Below are 22395 nucleotides of genomic sequence, written 5' to 3'. Positions count from 1 at the left end.
CTCTGCTTTGAATTGTCAGCTGAAGTCTGGGCTGTTTTGGTCTCACTGTATTGGCAAATGTAATGCACTGAGAGTCACAGAGTGCATGATTCTAATTTCACATACACATGAGCAAATCAGGAGTATTTCTATTGCAGTCAACAGCATTACATCAGTGTAAAACTGGTGTGAATGAGAGTAGAATTGGGCTCTAGACATTTAATTCTATAAGGTCAAATCCTGAAGTCCTTATTCAGGCAAACTCCCATTGACTGCAATGGAGTGACTCTTCATTTACACGGCTGTAGATATTCCTACCCAACTCTGAGGAGGCATTGGAGTGAGATACCTACAGAGGATAAAAGCTCTACTACTAACAGCTAAAGAAGATTCCCCTTTAGCTCAAGTGTCAGAGGCCTGTGTTTTTTGAGCTAAAGTTTCTGGCTTCTTACCCAGAAGCCACAGTTCTACCTCTGTGTACGCAGCTATGGACTTATGCCATGCTCAGCACCTGAGAGGTGCTGAAGAGTTCTTAACCAATTCTTTTGTTTGTGAGTAAAAGCCATGGGAAGCTGCCAGGTGGGAATTCAACTCACCAACACATCTAGCCAAGAAACAGGAGAGGGTGATAGCAGTCAGCTCTGTGTTTTTGGGGAACCAGGGCACAGTGTCTGGCCTGTCTGACTCATGAGGGATACCTCCCCGCTCTCTGCTTGAACCAAAACCGATCAGAGAAAAGACTTGCAGAGAGCAGTGAAGGGCGTTGGGAGACACACCTAGACCCTCCTGATAAGGGTGACAAGATTAAGCCATCTCAATTTGCATACAGAATGGAGAACAGAGACAACTCCCCTAGCCTCAGGGGATTAGCATACAGAATAAAGAACAGAGAACCACACTGAACTCCAGGACCAGAAAAGCAGGGAAGCACTGCATCATGGGGGATTTCTGCTCCAGATGTTAATGAACCTACGCCTGCACACACCCAACTCAGCAGTTACCAGACCAATTCTAGTAATGAATCCTTGATTGATATCCAAAATACTGAAGCTGCCTAAAGAACAGGAGTACTTGTGGCACCTTAGAGACTAACAAATTTATTAGAGCATAAGCTTTCGTGGGCTACAGCCCACTTCTTCGGATGCATAACGAAGAAGTGGGCTGTAGCCCATGAAAGCTTATGCTCTAATAAATTTGTTAGTCTCTAAGGTGCCACAAGTACTCCTGTTCTTTTTGCAGATACAGACTAACACGGCTGCTACTCTGAAACCTGAAGCTGCCTAGTTGCATTGTGAGCTCCCTGGAAGAAAACACCACCCATAGCCAAGAGTGATCAGCTCAGCTCCTATTGTCTAGCCTAAAGAAAACCCTTGAGTCATCAGTTTACCCATAAACAAATCTAGTGTTCTCCCTTGAACCATTGTTGTTTCTCTACAAAAAACCCTACCTATATTCAAGTAAGTGTTCTGATGTATGGACCCAAACTCTGCATCAGTTCCACTGGGACTCCATCTCCTGACTGATCGTGCTGGCTCTGCCTGTCTCCAGCACTCAGGACCCTGAGCTACCACCATCACCTGGGAACCCCGACCAGTTCAAGCCTCATGGAGTGAGTGAGATCCTCCTCTTTCTCTCTCTCTGTTTTCCTTTCTACCTTAGGTATTAACCTTTAATAATGTATGTTATGTTGGTTTAGCTCTCCTTGTGTAGTTATCACTATTATTCAATAAATAACTTTTATGGTTAAGCTGGTTGCTTCTCTCTCTCTTGCTGAACTTTATTCTTTTGTGTTTTTAGCTTCCCCCATTTACTCTGCAGCAACACTTCTTTTACCTAAACTAAAGATCCCTGCAGTGCCCAAAATACTGTGGGCTTTGCTCATCAAGTAGGTTACTACCAGTACAATTTTGAGGTGAGAGTGGGGATAGGGACGTGCTGAATCTGGGACACATAAGGGTGGCAGCTTGAAAGTGCTGCTTGACCCAGTCCATTGAGCCCAGGGACATAGAAGGGGTCAGCTTGAAAGTGCTGATTGACCTGGTCTGCTCAGACTTGCTCTGTTAATGTATCAAGTATCAGGGGGTAGCCGTGTTAGTCTGTATCTACAAAAACAACAAGGAGTCTGGTGGCACCTTAAAGACTAGCAGATGCATCTGAAGAAGTGAGGTTTTTACCCACGAAAGCTTATGCCCAAATAAATCTGTTAGTCTTTAAGGTGCCACCATACTCCTTGTTGTTTCTGTTAAAGTATGTGTGGGTGGGTGGGTGTTCATCCAATTCTGGGGCTGGAGGAACTCAGCCCTAGGGAACCTGGGTCCTGCAGGATAGCTCCATTGGGAGGGGATTTGCATACGGGAGAAGTAGAGCTCCATATGAAAACACACGTGACACAAGCAGTACATTGATAGAATTACAGACACCCCCCCCAGAAGAGTAACCCGAATAAATGAGCATACCCCAAAGTAATGGGCAAATCTGGTAACAAGGGAAAACATTGGAGCCATCCCTTCCAGCAGCATCTGGTGAGGGCGGAGCAAGTGGCAGCAGCCAGGATAGCTGAGGAGTGAAATTTCCTCACTGGCGGGGAGGAGTTCCCCTCTCCCAGAAGATGAAGGAGTGGGAGACAAAGTGAATGGGATTCTCCCTCTGCCCCCCTCTGGGATGTGGAGCCAGAGAGAATAAGGCAGCTGAACTTTGAGGTGCCAGAAGAAAAAAGCTGAGAACTCCAGTGTTGGAAAATCCCCTGCATCATGCCTTGCAGTGGGGACTTCCCACAAATATTGTGACTGACAGAGTCATAGATATTGGCGATGAGAGACCCATTTAATCACTCTGCCCATCTCCCAGGGGCCAATGCAGCACTGTTCCCTATAGAACATGGTCTAGTGCTTTGTCCAGGCTATTTTAAAAGTCACAAGCCATGAGGTTTCCACCACTTACTGCCTTTGGGAGACTATTCTACAGTGTCTCACTGCCTGGAAGGATTTATCTAGCCTAACCTTCTTTTTCTTAACTCCACCCCCAATTCTTTTACCACCTTAAAGAATTCCTCTCCATCTTTGTTTTTTTTTTACCCAATTCAAATATCTGTAGACTATTAATTTGTCTTCGCTTAGGACCAGCACAGTCCAGGGGAAGTTGGGTCAAAGGTAGCTTAAAAACGTCTTTGCATGATTCCACCTCTGAGTTGCTACAAGGGTCAAAGCAACACCCAACATAATTTAGGCAATCCAGAGGCCATCTCTACATTACACCAGACCAGCCTCCCACAAGGCAAAATGGTCATAGCAATATGTGCTATAGCCCCATTCCCAGTATGCCCCCCATTCCCAGGGTCTCATGTGGGGTGAGGCCAGTGAAGGGTTGCCTGTGTTGGCCCAACACAGTGTGACAGACATGGCCACCACAACCCCCCTGTGGTGTAGACCCCATGGTAACTCGACGTTATTCACATAGCTGGAGTTGCGTAGCGTAGGTCGACTTACCACGGTAGTATAGACATAGCCTAAGACTGCGGTCAGATGGGTTGGTAGAGATGCCACAGGGAAACTGGATGTAGAGATTAATGGAGTGCAGCTAAACCAGACTGACCAATTGAGTACTTTGGTGGCTGGGTCACGGAAGACAGCAGGCTTGAACATGAGATACAGTCCAGACTGAGGAGTGCTGGAAGAGTGTGCAATAAAATCTCAGGAGTTGTCTATGACAAGCAAATGCCATTGAGACTGAAAGCCCAATTGCATAAAACAATGATGCGCCCCGCAATGTTGTATGGTGCAAAAGCCTGGGCGATAAAGAACTGGCAGGTTCAACACATACAGGTGTTTGAGATGAGATGTCTTTGCACCACAAGAGGATCTACACAAACAGATGGATTTTGAAATGAAAGTATTAGGATGGAAGTCAAAGTCTGTGCTGTGGCTGTCAAAATCCAGGAAGCACAACTTTGCTAGTTTGGACACATGCAGTGGGTGACCTGGTGAAGACCGTATGTCAGGAGAGGGTGCTAGGAAAGAGACCCTGAGAAGATGATGGATGGATTGCATCAAAGATGGTAAACAGGTGAACCTTAGTGCTGCCTTGGACAGACAAAGGTGGCAGATGCTTGCATGACAACCCAGCCCCAATTGATGGGATAAGGGGAAGAAGAAGATCAGATGGTGAAGCCTATCTTGTCAATCAGAGTGTGGAACAATTTGCCTAATTAGGTAGCTAAGGTACAGTCTTAAACTAGGAGATAGGATTATGGAAACAATGTGACAGACAGTGTCCAGCCCGTCTGATATGGATTCTACCTGCTGTATAAATATTGATTATTTTAATGATGTGTTCTGTATGTATCGATTTCACTATCTTGAGCTCAGCTGCATATAAATGAGCTATCTCTAGTTGCATGGTAATGAAGTACTATTAACCGTGGTGTTAGAATCATTAGCCCTGCTACAGAACATTCAGAGATGTAACAGAAAACAGAGTGAAGACATCTCCCTTCAATTATAGAGCTACGTGCACTACATCTGGCCACTTTGGCCTTGTCGCCACCGGGGAAAAAAGGTCTATTTTTACCTCAGCCTGCTAATGTGTGAAAACTACAACTGCCTTATCCATACTAGGATTGTACCCCGTGTTAATGACCACTAACTTACATGGTAAAAAACCCACAACTTTTTCCCTAGTGTGCTGCATCTTAAATGAATCTAAAGAGTATGTTAGGGTATAAGAGGAAGGATGGACTTGTACTGAAGGCACTGGTTTGGTACTGGGATATTTGGGTTCACTCTCCATTCTGCCACAGGCTTCCTGTGTGACCTGGGGGGTGACCCAGACCTGAAGAAAAGCTCTGTGTAAGCGTGAAAACTTGTCTCTCTCACCAACAGAAGTTGGTCCAATAAAAGATATTACCTCCCCCACCTTGTCTCTCTAATGACCTTGGGCAAGTCATTTAATTTCTTTGTGCCTCAGATCCCCATCTGCAAAATGGAGATCCTAATACTTCCTTTCTCCCACCTTTTGCCTGCCTTGTCTGGTTAGGCTATAAGGTGTTTGGGGCAGATACAGTCACTGTGTTCAATGCCTAGCACTTTGGGGCCCAGATCTTGTTTGGGAGCTTTCGATGCCACCATGATATAAAAAATAATTCCATAAAAAAAATTAAAAGATTGCAAACAACATTATTAAGGTTGCAAAGTCAAGCACTCAAAAGTTAGGAAATGCCAGAATGCAGGCTGCCTGTGCAACCTTAATTTGACCCCCTTGTGCATATGCATTGTGATGCAGTCTAATTATATGACCACATACTATTTTTGTTCACAGGACCCCGGCCTCAGTCACTGCACAGGGTGGACCTGGCTCACTGAATGAGCAATTGTTGAATATTTTGTTTTCTGCACATTGTTCAATGTATTTACTGCAAACTCTGCTCTGAATACAGAATTATTAAATTCCTCCTGGGCTTTTCTGTGGCACTCATCACCATACTATCTGAATGGTTCACAGGCAACCTTATATATGGCAATTTCTAACTTCTAAGTGCTTGACTTTGCAACCTTAACCTTCTTTTAACAGTTTTTTTAATGTAGTTTCTTAATTAAAAAAAGAAAAAACCCTAAAAATAGAAATTCTATCCTGTGGAACCAGACAGCCCCCCAGTTTGGGTCATCAGCAGAGTTCAGACCTTTAGACCCACAGCACAGTGGAATAATTAGTAGCGCTAGTAGGCTGATATCCTCTACATCAGTGGTTCTCAAACTTTAGCAACCTGAGGACCCCCATTTTGATTTTAAAAATTTTGTGGACTCCCAAGGCCCCCACTCAGCCCCAGACCCCATCCCCACTCCACCCCTTCCCACCACCCCTGCCCCTCCTCTTCCTTGCCTCTTTCCATCCCCTCCGCTGAGCGTGCCCTGTCCCCGCTCCTCCCCCTCCCTCCCTCCCAGTGCCTCCTGCATGCCACTGAACAGCTGTTCCCCAGCGTGCAGGAGGCGCTGGGAGAGAGCAGGAGGAGTTGATCAGCAGGGTCTGCAGATCCCCTGGAATACCCTCATGGACCCCTAGGGGTCCGTGGACCCCAGTTTGAGAAATGCTGCTCTACGTGGACCAGCCACAAGAAGACAATGAGACATGCTTTACCAGTGGGTTTCACAACTATTTGCTGACCGTAAGTGAATGTTATGACTCAGGACTCCTGGGTTCAGTTCCAGGTGCTGGAGGGCATGTACTTGTAGTGGTTATAGACCCTTCTGCTGCTGTGCCCCCATTAGGGTGACCAGACAGCAAATGTGAAAAATTAGGACGGGGGTGGGGGGTAATAGGAGCCTATATAAGAAAAAGACCCAAAAATCGGGACTGTCCCTATAAAATCAGGACATCGGGTCACCCTAGCCCCCATTCTGCCCCACTCCTATCCACCTCCCGTTGTCCTGGATCTTGCCTCCCTCCCGCTCTGCTCTTAGCCACACCCACCCATCTCCTGGCTCCTCCACCCTCTGGCTCCTTCTCCTCCCTCCCTCCCCGCACCTGCATTCCACTCAGGTTGCTTCTTCCCTCTCCTCCATGCTGCCTGAATCCCAGCAACTGAAGCACTGAGAGCACAGGAGAGAGAGTCCCCTTGCTCTCAGTTCCTGTATCCAGTGCCACTGCTGGAAGGAGCAGCTGCATGGAAAATTCTGCCTAGCCCCCACTCCCACCCCGTTGTCCTGTGATGGAGCATGCTCAGTATTGAAAGACTTCGGAGAATTTAACTGCCAGACTCCAAGAAGTCTCTACTACTAAGCATGTGGGAGCTGAGATTTTTAGGCAGTTTATAACTTGGCCAAATTTGGACAAATTTTCACAGGAATGGCAAAAGGCACATACTGGATACTAGCGCCCCTCCCCCCGCAATGTTGAGTGCCTGCTCCAAAGCCTGGAGGCAATAGAACTTTTCAGCAAAACAGTCATAAGAATTTTGTAATCATATTTTTTCCTAATCTCGTTTTCATCAATGACGGAACGATTTTAGCTGAAATTTTACAAAAACATTCAGCCTGCGGCGCACACCCAGCATGAAAAACTTCAGCTCAAAAGGTGAAAGTTTGGCAAAATTATAAGCAACCGAACACAAGCTATTATAATGGAATTGTCAGGCAACTTTAACTGCACGGTGCACTACCAACTCCACCTAGAATAATACTGCACTTGTTCTGTGTTCAGTGGTGAACAGATTGGGTCACTGGCCAGGGGGCTATGATCATTGTATTGCCAATCCTACCCGTGCAAAAATCATGAGTCAGGCTCCAAAAAAAGAAAAAAGAAAAAGCAGCTTAAAATCCTTTTATTTTAAATAATAAATTGGGGGTTATTTTTCTTTGTCTTCTGGTTTGTGAGGCTCTAGGTCCCACTTGGTTCACATTTTTCAGCTTTTCTTTGCAACCAGGAGGGCCAGAAATTGACTTTTTAAAAAATGAAAGCTGAAGATTCTCATGTAATCACTTGCCTGCCGGAGCTGGGACTTTAATAAACACACCAAATATTGTGAGACTTGTGATAAGATTGTAAAAGTTGGCAATATTGGATCAAAACCAAGCCACAGTAGACACCCCTCCCAGCACAACAAAGGCAGACAGACATCTTAAATCAGGGGTCCCCAACGTGGTGCCTGCGGGTGCCATGGCGCCCACTGGGGCATCTGAGTGCGCCCGCATACTGGCCGGCGGACAAACATCCGCCAAAATGCCGCCAAGGAGCAGAGTCGTCAAGATGCGTCGCCGCCGAAATGCTGCTGATTTTCGGCGGCATTTTGGTGGCGACGCCTCTGGATGACGCTGCTTGTCGGCGGCATTTCGGTGGCGACGCCTATTGACGTTGCCGCTTGTCTGCGGCATTTCGGCGGATGCTCGTCTGCCACCACGGTCCTCCGTGGCTTGTCGTCTGGCACCCGCCAGACGAAAAAGGTTGGGGACCACTGTCTTAAGTGCTGATCTCGCACAGAACTGGGAGTAGAGTGGTAGTAGATTGTAACTCCTGGATGCTCCCAACTAGTGGCAGGGTGGTGCTTCTGGGAGCAAACCATCTTCTGTCTGATCATTGGTCTGGGATGAGTTCTTAGAAAAGTGTAATGATCCTGAAAGCATTTGCAGTGGTCTCACCAGTCACCAAACGCTGGCCCTTAAGGCATTGGTACCACCTCATTTGAAGAAGTTATTTTGTTCACCTTTGTTGTTGAATGCTAAATATATAAAACTTTGTTAGTTTTCCAAAACTTTAAGGACAAAGTTACTGTCTGAAGGCATGAGGACTGGTAAAGGTTTGTTCTGTAACTTTATCAGCAAGATGAGCCCAGGTGGAGGACAGACTGCCAAGCAATGACATTTACAGACTGTCAGGAAAGAGCTGCTGAGCCGGAGGGGACCCACGAGGCCTTTGAAGCAGGAGGAAGAGAAGAGCGACTAATAAGGGCACAAAGTGAGAACTGGGGCTAGGGAAGGGGGGGGGAGCTACAAAGAGAGCAGCCTTGCATACACCAACATATCAAACAGGAAAGAGAGTGAGCGGGATTCATCCCAATCCAGGTGTGAGGAGTTGGGATCAAGGAGGGAAGGGACCAAAGAAATACCTGCTCCACTGTGAGATTGTCCTAGATAGAATGTAAAAGGCCAAAGTGAGGACAATGAGGAAAAGCCCAAGTCAAAAAGCAGGTGGGAGTGTAAGCCACACACCTCCTGCGTGTGGTGTTCTGTCCCATCTAGTGGCATCGAGACCACTTAGAGAGAGTTAAATGAGTTTGCTCTACAGCCTTAGCTAATAGGCAGTTGGCTTTTAGGTCATGCGGTAGAGGCTCATGCACTAAGCTCCAGAGTCCCCAGTTCAATCCCACCCACTGACAACCAGGGTCTGTCAATGTTACAGAACTGAGGGCCAGAAACAGGCAGCACCACACCTCTCCTAGAAGCCCAGTGTGAGTCTTCAATATGTCCCACTACAGGAGAGGCCACTTCCTTGGCAGGGACTCCAGAAAGTAATGGAGTGCCAGCTGGAGGAACCTGTGAACAAGGCTATAAGAGAATGGCTAAGGGGAGAGATGGAACGAGCACAGAGAGACAGCAACCAAGAGGAGGTGGAGAATGGAGCAAAAGAGGAAAATGCCCAGGAGAGGAATTAGGAGAACATGGCTGAAGAGAAATGGAGAGAAACATTGTCTGGTGTGTCTGGCATGTCTGCTTTCAACCAACAGGTGACAATGCTAAGAAGATAGATTCCTGCTCCAGCAAAGCATTAGTATTAAAGTACCAGGCCTCAGGAAGGGAACTGCCAAACTCTCCCCAACCACAAACAGTTCTCCCTCTAATTATTTTGTTCTGCATGTGGAATGATCATAGAATCATAGAACTGGAAGGGACTTTGAGGGGTCATCTAGTCCAGTCCCTGCACTACATGATAGGCTGACTGAGCATAAATTTAGTATGCCCAGAAAAACCATGTTAAAATGGTGCTAAAAGTACATATCAGTAACTGAGGGTATAATTAGGGTGACCAGATAGCAACTGTGAAAAACAGGACAGTGGGTGGGGGGAATAAGCGCCTATATAAGAAAAGGTCCCCAAAAACGGGACTGTCCCTTTAAAAATGGGACATCTGGTCACCCTAGGTATAATACACTACAGGGATTTTGTAATTATCCCGAAACCAAGTGTTTTAGGGCTTGTCTATAAGGGGAAATTAACTGGACTATGCTATTCCGGAATAGCTATTGCACTTTAAAATTCACACTTTACCTTAATCCGAAAGAACTGTCAAGTGCAGAAAAGCCCCCAAACCCAGGAAGTTTAGAGTTAAAGAAATCTAAACACGTTAAGCTATGGAAAAGCACATTTAAGCCCCTAAAGAACCTTAACCCTCATCTGTAGTGACCCCATTTAAGAGCCATGTTTATTAATTTAGATTTATACAAAAATCAAAATGGGGCCTTATGATTAAAGTATTTTAGTGTTTGTGGTCCTAGATTAGATTAAACTAATTTTTAAAAACATTAGATTTTTTTTCTCCCTAATGGTGGCACTACATATTATTCTCTTCAGGTTCTTTTACCACATCCATCACTGTGGTAACCAATAGCCAGATGTTAAAGTGTGGCGTATGTACAATGTAAGGCTGCTTTGTATGTACTGCACCTTTACTTGCACAGTGTGTCTCTGTGTGAGACAATTCAGGACAGCAGCTGTTACAGAGAATCTCACTCTCTGACGTACACATGGAGACTTAATATTGGTTCTTTGTTTGCTTTTATGCCAGATCAGTCAGCAAGACTGAACATATATTTGCTCTTTGCAGAAGGTTGCATACAGAGCAGGTCAAAAATTCCAAGTATGATTCACAACAACATTTCAAAAGATTTTTGTTTTTTAAAGTGTCCTCTTTTTTTTTTTTTTAACCAAGCCCCCTTCCCCACAAATGACCAAAAAAACAAATTGGCTCTGAAAGAAAACTCTCCCCTGCCCCCAGTTTTGGCATCCCCCATCCCATTTGCCTTTTTCCTTTTTGCAAGTGGAAAAAAGGAGACAAAAGGTAAAAAGGGACAGGAAAGAGCTTCAAAAGAAATTTTCTTCCAGTTCTAGTCATGACTTTTAAAAAAAAAACCATTATTACTAATTATTTAGGAAGTATTAATGGGTTCACAAATCCTTGCTTTGTAAATAGCAGAAACAAATCAATAATTACAACAGTGAGCTTTTGTTTAAGGAGACTATAGAGGAACCTTTTTAACAGGGTGTTCATAGAATATTAAGGTTGGAAGGGACCTCAGGAGGTCATCTAGTCCAACTTGCCGCTCAAAGCAGGACTAATCCCGAGTCAGATTTTTGCCCCAGATCCCTAAATGGCCCCTCAAGGATTGAACTCACAACACGGGGTTTAGAAGACTAATGCTCAAACCACTGAGCTATTCCCACCCTGTTCCTGTATTATAGAATAAGCATCATTACAACATCCATGATATGTCATTTTTAGTGATTTTATTAAACAGAGTGACCTCTCTGATTACACATTTCACAAACCAGGCATGTCTATCAAATGTTCATATTTTTAAAAATGGACAGGTGTGCTTGTTTTTTTTTTTTTTTTTTTTTTTGCAGGTGAATGTACTCTGAGTACTGTGTAAAAGGTAACCAAATATCTAAGTGTCATATGTGGACTTTATTTGTTGTTGTTGTTGTTAGGACAGTTGTCTGCAAAGACTGATACACATTCATTATAATTTTTTGTTTCCTAATTGATCAGATGCAATCACTTCTATTAAAGTGAGTTTCTGTATAAAATAGGTTCTCTAGAAAGTTGAGAGATATAATGCCTGACTTGAAAGTGTTGCTACCATGGAAGAGTGGGACAGTTAAAGTTAGCTTTGATCTGCAAATAAATTAGAAAAGTTTCTTTTCTGAATAGCTGGCCAATCGTGTGTATTCATGGGTCTTTCAAGCTCTCCAGTTTGCGATTTGGGTTAAAATCTGGATTATTTGCAATGGGTATTGTTGGCTAGGGAAAAAAATTGTCCTGTCTCCAGGTCTAACCCAGACATATAGAGTAGTCTTTGCTAAAGGAGCAGTATACATTTTTAAAATTAATTAATCCATGGTAATCTAGCAATGTTTCCACTGTCACAACTTTCTTGTTCACCAAAGACCTAGCATTTGGCTGAGTTTACAGCACCCCCAAATCACTATTGCTTTGAGCTGACTGGTTTGATAGTACCATAGAATATTTGGAACAGATAGTTTAATAGGTCTGTACAAAATATCTGTACCCATTCTTGGTCTTTTCTTATTCCATATAAATTCTAAGAACATCCTCTGTATTCCTGCTAGGGTTTTATCTGGGGTGATTATAGGAAGATTTTGAAACAAGAAAGACAGTCCAGATCTTTTTTCATTTACTGAAGTAGTGATTTGACATTTAAGTCATAAAGCTCTTCTAGGCTGTTTGAGATTTGAATTTCCAGGTGTCTTATAGAGTGTGTTGCCCATTTGTACCCACATGTTTTCTTGAGGAATGACTTTTCAGAAACTGGCTAATTTATAGTTAGCACTTCAGATTTGGTATAATTTACTTTAACTGCAGCTGCTTTCCCAAAGTCCCGGATTGCTTTAGAACTAATTTTAGGGCAATATTTGGTTTAGATAAAAATAATACTACATCAGATGCATATATAAAGTTATTTTCTGATGTGTTCTTGCAAGTTTTATTCCTGGGGAAAAATTCTTTGTTCCTTATCCTCTGTGCAAAAGGCTCCATGGCCAGTGCAAAAAGTAAAGGAGACAAGGGACATCCCTGCCTGGTCCCTCTGTGTAATTCAAACAGGAGCTGTAACCCCATTAACTCGCACAGCTGCTTTGGGGCTGGTGTAAAGAGCAGATATCCATTTAAGGAAAGTGCATTTGCACAGGACTTGAAACAGACAGTTCCTATCAAAGGCTTTCTCTGCGTCAAGAGATAACAAGAGAAATGGATCTTTTTTAGATCTGGCATTATGGATGGTTCCAAGTACTCTCTGAATGTTGCCTGACATTTGTCTATACTTAATGAATCCAGTTTGATCAGGATTTATATAAGCTGAGAGCATAGACCACAATTGGCTAGCTAGTATTTTTGCTAAAATCCTTATACTATGATTCAACAGTGCTATGGGTCTATAGGAGCTGCATAAGGTAGGTCTTTTCCAACTTTAGGGAGAAGCACCACAGTAGCTTCTTTCATAGGTTGTAGAAGTTCCTCCCTTAACAGAATGTCACTGAAGGTACATCTCAAGGGACCCACTAATACCTCCTTAAATTCCTTGCAAAAAGGGAAGGTGGAAAGCCCTCAGGTCCTGGAGTTTTACGACTTTTCATACTTGCTATTGCATCTACAATTTCTTCATCTGTTATTTCTTCCTCTAAAATTTTTTTTATCAGTTTTGCTCATCTTTGGCAAGCCTGTTACTTCCAGATATTGGTGAATAGCTTCAGAGCTTGGAGTATCTAAGGTTTTTAATCTATGGTTTTTATCATAAATAACATTTGTTTTGTTAAGGTGTGTAACTATCTTTTGCTGATTGTTTTTAATTGGTGGAATAAGAAGTTGCTCTTGAATCTCTTTAAGCTTTCCAGCCAACAGCCTAGCAACTTTTGTTTCCTTTTTCATAAAACATCTGTTTTGAATATATAAGGGCTTTTTCAGTGGCATCTGTCTTCAACATACATGTGCTGGAGGAAAAGACATGGCCCCAGCAACTGGGCCACCTTTGGAAGAGGGAGCTTTTGCAAAACTGTCTGTGAGCTGGGGGAGGAAATAGGGAAAATGTTCCAATCAGTGTTCATTAGGAAAACTCAAGCAATACACTAGTATAAGATGACAGGAAATGCCCTGATAAGGGGTCCTTTGGAAGTTGGGGAGGTGCTTTATTTATTTATCAAATATGTTTGTGCAGTCTGCTGGAGTCCATGCTAGTTGGTGTGTTCCAGCTGGCTAGGAATGTCTCAGAGCATTCTAAAGAGGTTTCATTGTTGCAATGAATGTTCTAGCATGCACCTAAGTTGAATTAAACTTGTCATAGCACTGTGCAGGAGAGCAGTTGATAGAAGAATGCTGACAACTAAGCTGGTTACACTGGTGTTTTGACCTCATTCTTTGGGATTTTTGTTTAAACAAATATGTAACTCTTAGGAAACTGAATTATTTTCTGCAGTTCTTCAGGACACACAATGTACCCTGCTGTCAGCTGACAGGGACAGTTCTAACTATATTGCACTACCATGAGGAGTAGAAAAAACAGAGCTATATCTTTCCCGGGACAGATGTTTCCACAGGGATTTCAGCAAGTAAAGTAGATCCTCTTGGTTCTATTTATGTTGGAGTCCCCTCTGCTGGGTGCTGGAGCCCTGACAGCTGCTTTCACCCTGGAGGGGTGAATGAAGTCTTTCCCTTCCTTAAGGAGAAAACTCCTATTTTTGCTCCATCAGCCAAGATGCAGGAAGCAATTGTTATGAATTACCTTTACTTCCCTAACACAGTGAGTGCCAAGGCCCTTCCCATCAGTCCAGTATGCAGTAGGAGGTATCCCACTTAGGGAGGGCAGGAGAAAGTAGTCGCTTGACTGGAGAGGACTAGTCAGTCGCTCTCCCTGTGCCTTTTTTTCCAGTCTTAGGGCGGATTTTCAGAGGCGCTGAACACCTGCAGCTCCTACTGAGTTCACTTGGATTTGTGGGCGCTCAGCTCCTTTGCAAATCAGGCCCTTAAAAAGATCTCCTTCCCCTAAAGATAAGTCACAGCATGTGGGGTGTTAGGATATAGATAGTCAGGCCTGTCTGTAAAGGCCTATACTTTAAGAATGTAGGTGTATTCTTATCACTTAGCTGGTTATGGAGGTACAAAACAAGAATCAAAATCGGTCTGCCTGTTTATAGGCCTTCTCTCACTATGGTAGTCTAAGGCCTTGTTCTTAGGCTAAGGCCTTTGGCTAAACAGCAGGGGCAGCATAAGCTGGGAAGTGAAGGGTCATGTTCTCCCTGGTCACACTGAAATAAGGCAGTTTTGAGCTGTTAAAAAGGTGATCCCAGGGCTGTCTCTAGCTATTCTGGGGCCCTACGCAGCCCATGCATGGGGGTGGGGAGGGCTGGCCCCAGGCCTCCGCAGGGGTGGGAGGGCTGGCTTGGGGGGCAGAGGGGAACCACCCCCCAGCACTCACCAATGGCATGGCTGAGGCCAGGTCCCTGCACTTCCCGCCACCGGTGAGATATCCCATCTCCTAGAACTGGAAGGGACCTTGAAAGGTCATCCAGTCCAGCCCTCTGCCTTCACTAGCAGGACCAAGTACTGATTTTGCCCCAGATCCCCAAGTGGCCCCCTCAAGGATTGAACTCACAACCCTGGGTTTAGTAGGCCAATGCTCAAACCACTGAGCGGTGAGTGCAGGCCCAGCCCTGCTGCTGCCTCAGGGGCAGGAAGGGGTAGGGCTGGGGCGGGAAGAGGCGGGGCAGGGGCTGGAGCAGTATGCAGGGCACCAGGAAATTTGGTGCCCCAAGTTTCCTGGTACCCTACACAGCTGCGTACTTTGCGTATGGGTAAGGACGGCCCTGGGTGATCCAATTTATCACCTCCAGAGAAAGGGAAGAGCCTAGAAGATTTAAAGAAAACGTAGTTTGATAGCATCCCGTCTGGCAAGAACTCACTTATCAATAGCTGGAGTGTGAAAATCTCCTTTCTTTGTTGTTCGATCACTGTAGTCCCCATTTCCCTATTGTTAGTCTGTATAATCTCTGTCTGGTTCTGTGATTGTTTCTGTCTGCTGTATAATTAATTTTGTTAGGTGTAAACCAATTAAGGTGGTGGGATATAATTGGTTAGATAATCATGTTACAATATGTTAGGATTGGTTAGTTAAATTTAAGTAAAATGATTGGTTTCAGAGCTAAGCAGAACTCAAGTTTTACTATATAGTCTGCAGTCAATCAGGAAGTGTGGGGGGGAATTGGAATCATGTTTTGCTAAGGGGGGGGGGAATGGGAACAGAGATACAGGCAAGGCTCTGTGGTGTCAGAGCTGGGAAGGGGGACACTGAAGAAGGAAATTGGAATCATTGCTTGCTGGAAGTTCACCCCAATAAACATTGAATTGTTTGCTCCTTTGGACATTGCTGCTCTCTGTTCATGCGAGAAGGACCAGGGAAGTGAGAGGGTGAAGGAATAAGCCCTCTAACATGGGGCTATCTAGAATCTCTCCTAAATGGTGGTCTCAGAATTCTCACGCGTAGCATCTCTGTGGAAAGTGCTCTGCAGTAAGAACAGGGGAATGTTACTGAACGACTCCGTTATTTGTGATGTGCTCTGAAGTATTTGCCTAGTCCATGAGAGGAGGTGGAAGAGGAGAGTTACCACTGGTATGCCCAGCTCTTCCTGAGGCGGGAAAATAAAATACTGAATCTAAAGACGGAAAGTTTGATTGACGCAAACCCTACCCACATATAGAAAGCTGCGCTCCAGGTGGAATGATCCTGCCTCATGGTTGCATTCCACCCCTCAGGCAAATATGCCTCATGAATCCTCTGCCTAGGTACAACCTTCCCACGTCAGGCAAACTGCCTGTCCCATGGGACCCCATGCTGACTTGTCCCTCTGCCCTGATACCCACCCCACACATACACCCTGAGCTCTCCTCCCAGGTACAGAATCCCCTCCCTCAATGCCAGCCAGGCCTTGCACCCAGTTACTGACCCTCCCAATCCCCCATACTCCTATGTCAACCAAGCCACACACCTCCCCCTACCATTGACCGAAAGACCAAGCGACACACACTGACCAAGCTTTCTTCCTAGTAACAGGCCACTCCCACTCATCCTGACCAAGCACCACATGCTGCCTTGTTACAGCTCCCATCCACCACAAATCAAACTGAAAGCTTCAACCCACCTACTCAGCATTTTATACAAGAATCAAGGGCCTGATCTCTGATGTGGACAACCTTGAAGAGGGGCAACAGGACTTCCTGGTTGTAGCTGGGGATACCTGTAAGCTCAGCACCCACCTAGTTCACAGATGGAAAGAGAAGGAGATCTTCCTGGGCAGGTGCCAGAGACCCTAGGGCTATCAGAATGCAGGCCTGCTCAACAGTAAACATCTGAAATCCAAGATGCAAAGGGAAATACGGGCAATCAACATGACTTAGTACTACCTAAGCGCTGCAGGTGTGCCTCAGTGCTGGGGACTCCCAAGCTGTTTTAAAGCCAAGTTGTTACATTAGTGTTTTTGTGGTGGAGGTTCCTGGATGATGATCTTTGATATCAAGTGGCAGAGATATCTTGCTGTTTTGGGGGTGCCTGATTGCTGGCAGATCCTGCCTGCATCACCAGTGCACTCTCAGTATTTGGGATGCTGGTTGCTGTCCTCTGACATAATGGCTTGTGCAAACCCACATAGTTGGGTCCCCTGCCTATAGCCCCCAACAGCCCTCTTGAGCCTTAGAATTAGCCCCTCTAGTGTTCTGGGTTCTGTTTGCTGGGAGGGTTACAGTACCCTGTTTGTCTCCCAGACACAGCCAGCTCCTGGTATTTCTGCAGCAACTCTTCATAGACTGGACTGCTGTTCCTCAAGGCGAGTCTCTGTGCTGCCTCCTGGTAATGGGGTTGGAGGCTGGGGCAAGGCCAGTCCCAACAGTCTCTAGTTGCAGGTCTGACTGGCTGCAGCTGGACAGAGAGAGATTGCAGGCCTCTTCCTGCAGTCAGGTGTCTGTATCTGTTAAAAAGGAAGGGAGGATCAATGTGTTAAGTTTCCAGACAGAGAGGTACCTTGCTGTTTTTTCCATGACTTAGCTAGCTCCCATAGGATTGGAGGGATGGTAGATTATTAGGGTCCGACTGTCAATACTAATTCTCTCTGTAGAACGGGGTAATATACTTGGTTACCATGCTGCACTGGGTAAAGGTCTCCCCGTCTGCTGGAGAACATTCTTCAAGACTGATCCCAGTCACAGGAATGGAGCACCTGCTCATAGAAGTACAGACCTACTAGCCATTAGCATGATCCCCTGATCAATACTAGGGAGGAGTGGTGTCCTGTCCTATAGCCAGGCTTGGCCTGAACCTCCTTGTCTGAAAGGAATAGGCATCTTCCAGGGGCTCCAGCAGGCACAGCAACATGTGCGTGCAAAGGGGAGAGAGAACAACAAAGAGAATTAAGGATCTACAGTACTTAGATAATTTGGCTTTGAGTAATGTTTGCCAGTCACTCGAATATCACTGAGAGCCTGCAATTGTTTAAGCTGCTTCGTGGCAATATAATGAGGAATAATGGTATGAAACTAAGGGACTAACATTTAGGCAGAATATCACGGAGGCGGAGGAAACTTCCTGGTGGAGAGATGCATTAGGGCAGCTGTAAAATAGTCTCCCAAGGGAAGTAATGGAAGCCTCATCCCTTGGGACTTCTAAGCTAGGCTGGACACAGCACTAGGTAATCTACTGTACTTGAAACAATCCTAGCTGCAGAGATGAGCTAAAATGTTTCATTCCTAATTTCTATGATGTGAGTGCTCTCTAGTGGTCATTCTACTTACAGTACTTATTGGTACAGGAAATAGCTGATGGAACTATTGTGTTCAGCATGAATCCTTAACAGGAAGTGGGGGGTGTCTGAGCCAGGCTTCCACAGCAGGAAGAAGTTGCTTGTTGGTGTGATGGGGCTTCTCTCCTGAAGTTAGGTTTTTCCAAACTCCCACCCCTTGCCTTGGGGTGGAGAACCCTCCTTCAGCCTTTGGAGAGGCGGGAATACACCCAGGAATCACTTCAACACCATTGTCAGCAAACAAACAGTCCAAATGGCTCAGCAACATTGGTCCCGTAGTCACAGATCACTAGCCTGACCAGATGTTCCGATTTTATAGGGACAATCCCGATTTTTGGGTCTTTTCCTTATATAGGCTGCTATTACCCCCCACTCCCTGTCCCCATTTTTCACATTTGCTGTCTGGTCACCCTACAGATCACGGCACCTTCTTCCCCATGGGCTCTGGGGGATTCTTGCATGTAGTCAATTGTAATAGGCTGGCGGAGTGCTGAGGTAATATGTATAACTTCTACATTCTCCTTTTTCCTGCACCGCACCTTACTGCTCTGCAGAAGCACAGATCAGAGTACATTCTTTGCAGAAAATTATAAAGAAAACATACACAGAGTTAACCTCAGAGCTATGGTGTGCAAAGCCCCTGGATGTCAGTGTTAACAACATTTGCCAGTCAGCTTGAGAGAGAGTACCATACAACTTCTTAGTGAACAACCATTTAATAGGTACACAAATGTTTGCAAACAGTATTTTTGAATAATTTCTTAAACAAAACTACTAGAGGGTCAAGCTACTGGTGTTACTTATCCAGACTTCCCATTTTGTTATATAGATCAGTCCCCTGTTTCAACAGAACAGATCAACTTTTATTCTTTGGTACACACATGCAGATACATTCCCCTCTGAGATTTGGCATAAAATGTAGGTGTCACCTGGATTCTACAGAGCCCAAGGAAAATGGCAGCCTCTCAGTACCCTGCCAAACACCTCAGAATCTCCTCAGCAAAATTATCAGAAGCTCCATGCAGTCAACAGTAATTCCAGTCCCATAGCCAACAGTCTCCACAGTTTCTAGAGCTTCAGCCTCTGTCCAAAGCTGCACAGGTGTTAGGATACAGCTTCCACAGCAGACACATCTCTTGGTCCTGCACTGATTAGTCGTTAAGTCTGGCGGGCTGTCTGTAACTCCAATATTTATAATCCTTTCCACCAGAACTCCGATTGGCTCTGTTCTCAGAGAGTGAATGTGTGGTACCTGCAAGACTGCCTGCCCTTAATGGAAACTTTCAGTACAGCTTTAGAAATAGCTACTAAGTACATTCAGCAACTACCACACTTCTAAACATCTCTGTGTTCTTCTAGGTTGCCCTGCTCTCTGCATGTGGTGTTACACAAGCTCATAGGGTATGACTATGCAGCCCACAGCACTGAGCCTTCCAGCCCAGGTCAACAGACTTGGGCTAGCAGGGCTTGCTCCAGCACTCTAAAACCAGCTGTGTAGACAGCTCTTTGAAGTTGTGGTTGGAACTCAGGCTCTGAAGCCTACTCCCCTCCTTAGGCTTCAGAGCCCAAGCACCAGCCTGAGCCACAACTTCAAAGTGCTGTCTATTTTCAGAGTGCCAGCGCGAGCCCCACTACCTTGAGTCTGTCAATGCAGGCTGTGTAGACATGCCATGGTGGCCACACACCCAGGCTGCTTCCTGTACCTGCTGCACATGTCTTCTCCTGTAGCCTCTACCTGAATGGCATCCTCATCCTCCAGTAGGAAGAGACCTTGTCAGCAGGGGTGTGATCTTCTGCCAGCTGTATAGCCAACTAAGGCTGTGCTGGGGTGGGGGTGGGGGTGGAGAGGCCATCCCCTACTCATCCCCTCACCAGTCAGGGCTCCAAGGGCAGGGATGGTGTTTGCAGCTCAGCTGCTGACAGTGTTGGCTCCACGTTGGCAATGGCATTCCATGCCAAGGATTAAAGCGTTACTCGAGTGAGTGCTCAGGGAACTCAAGCCCAGGCCGCTCGGCTCTGTAGGGACTAAGCTTTCTCCTCAGAGTTAAGGTTAAGCCTTTCGGAGAGAACCAGGCTATCCTTGGCAGAGGCAGATTAAGATTTATTGGGACCCTGGGTACAAAGAATATTCCCCCCCACCTCCACCCCCCCGCTATGGGGCACTGCCTCCTGCTCCTCCTTTTCCCTGCAGGGCCCTGGTCAGGCTGGAATCCTGAGCCAGGACATAGTAAAAGCCACCCAGGGAACCCGAGCTGCTGTGGGAAGCCCCAGAGAGGACATTGGCCAGGGACTGCTTTTGGGTCCCCCCACCCAGGGCTCCCCAGAGCAGCCCAGGCTCCCCGGCTGGCTCTTACCATGGCCTGGCTCCAGCTTCCAGCCTGCCCAGGGGATGGGGTCCGGGGGGGGGGGGGGGGGGGGGGGGGCAGGGGCACATTTCTGGCACTGGTGACCTCCCCACTTCTGTACAGGTTTACAGGTTCTGTTACTCCTGCAGGGGCCCCCAAATTGGCCGGGACCACTAGACATGGACCCATGCATTAATCCACCATTGGTCCTTGGAGAACTGAAGACAGCATCAGGGGGTACTGAGGAGTGTAGTGCTAGGCAGGGGAAGGGGCTATTGGTCACTATTAGCACAGGGTTGCATGTGGGAAAGGTGGTTAGAAGGAGGCTCCCTTTCTATTTCCTTTCCCCTGCCATAGCTCTTCATCTATAACATCTCAGTGCTTTCCAAAGGAAGGGGCGTGTTATCTGTGTTCAGCTCACTACACGAATTCCTGGCCATTACAGGCAGGGCTGGCTCCAGGCAACCAAGCATATGCTTGGGGCGGCACCTGGTAAGGGGCGGCCAATCTTGGGGTGGCGGGGGGGGCAGCGCGGCGCGGCATTCCGCAGCGGGGGGGCGCTCCGGCGGCGCGGCGCTCGCAGGGGGGGGCGGGCTCCGGCGGTGCTCAGCAGGGGGGCAGCGCGGGGCGCGGCGCGGCGCTCGGGGAGGGGTCCAGCGGCGCAGCGCTCGGGGAGGGGGGGGGCTCGGGGGGCGGTGCTTTTTTTTGCTGCTTGGGGCAGCAAAAAAGTTAGAGCTGGCCCTGATTACAGGGACCAATGCTCCATCCCTCCTGTTCTCTGCCAGTGATACAGAGAAGTGTTGTCTCCTAAGGGATGGCCTACTTTGGTCTAATTCTGATTGGTGGGCTTGGTGCGGGGATGGCTGGGTGGTGTTGGTGACCTGTGATATACAGAAGGTCAGACTAGATGACAGAATCATAGAAATGTAGGGCTGGAAAGGACCTTGAGAGGTCATCAAGCCCATCCCCCTGCGACGAGGCAGGACCAAGTAAACCTGAATCATCGCTGACAGTTGTTTGTCCAACCTGTTCTTAAAAACTGCAGTGAGGGGGGCTTAACTACCCTCATAGTTAGAAAGATTTCCCTAATATCTAACATTTCTGGTGTTAGAATCTATGACTCCATTATCCCTATTTTACAGAGGCAAAATCTGAGGCATAGAGCACTGATGACTGTTGCCCAAGATCACACAAATGACTCGGAAACAAGTACTTTTCTAATGCTGTGCACAGTCCATTGGACCTCAGCTGCTCCTGTGGAGGGGAGACACCAGCAATGTTATCACTACGACGTAACCCAGGAATTGTAAAATTGGAGTCTATAAAATCTGCCCAGCTATCCAATGCCAGACAATGAGCAATGCTAGATGCTTCATATGCAGTTGGAAGCCCACCTACCACCAATCCTTTGTGAGCTGGTGGTTAAGTTTCCATTTCCTGACATATGCTCCACAGCAACTGATGAGGCACGGGGAAATCAGTGCTCCTTACCGGTTGAAGTCCTGAGGAGGCAAAATATTTCCCTGGCTGTTTATGGGGGGAGCTCGGCACTCGCTCATCATCTTTAGTCGCTTGCATTCCTGTAGCTCTTTCTGTATTTGGGCCACAGCTCTTTCTGTACGTTTCTTGTCTAAAAACAGAGCTCCCTGTGCGATGAACTTGAGGTAAGTGTTCCCATCCATCTCTGAGGGAGGCGGGACGGGCGGCTGAGGCATGCAGTATGTCCTGGGAGCAGTAATCCATCGCCACACGTTGCTGTCATAAGGTATGTCCGGCCTCGAAGGGAAGAGTGGTGGCAGCCTCCCTACATCCAGCCAGGTGTGGTATCCCCAGATGTGCCAGCGGCTAGTGTCTTCCCAGGGGCAGCGCAGTTTCTGACGAACTTTGATCTTGATGTCTGTGCATGGTGGTCTTGCAACTGCCAGTTTATGATAAGCTCTTGGGGAAAACCCTGGCCATGCGGTATGCCTCTCTTTACACAAGAACTCACGCTCTGCCCAAGAGGTCAT

General features: G+C 46.4%; 1 protein-coding gene across 1 annotated transcript; it reads right to left on the bottom strand.

Moving 5' to 3' along the window:
• Positions 1–16954: 16954 nt before the first annotated feature.
• Positions 16955–22395, bottom strand: TEX52 (testis expressed 52). Its single transcript, XM_026652222.1, has 2 exons — positions 21878–22395; positions 16955–17213 (listed from the first exon to the last, which is right to left on the bottom strand). The coding sequence occupies exons 1-2, from the start codon at positions 22393–22395 to the stop codon at positions 16955–16957; spliced, it is 777 nt and encodes a 258-aa protein (XP_026508007.1).

The sequence above is a fragment of the Terrapene carolina genome, unplaced genomic scaffold (assembly GCF_002925995.2).
Source record: "Terrapene carolina triunguis isolate 2854851 unplaced genomic scaffold, T_m_triunguis-2.0 Scaffold112, whole genome shotgun sequence".
In the NCBI taxonomy this organism is placed as follows: Eukaryota; Metazoa; Chordata; order Testudines; family Emydidae; genus Terrapene; species Terrapene triunguis.
Note: the sequence above shows the minus strand (reverse complement) of the source record. Positions and strands in the feature narration are given on the sequence as shown.

What these genes read in the sequence shown, in the direction of transcription:
- TEX52 (XM_026652222.1), bottom strand. Translation starts at nt 22,395, where the DNA reads ATGACCTCTTGGGCAGAGCGTGAGTTCTTGTGTAAAGAGAGGCATACC. An exon ending in CCTCCTCAGGACTTCAACCG is followed by an intron (nt 17,214 to 21,877) that starts GTAAGGAGCACT and finishes CCTTTTTAACAG; the next exon opens with ATACAGACACCTGACTGCAG.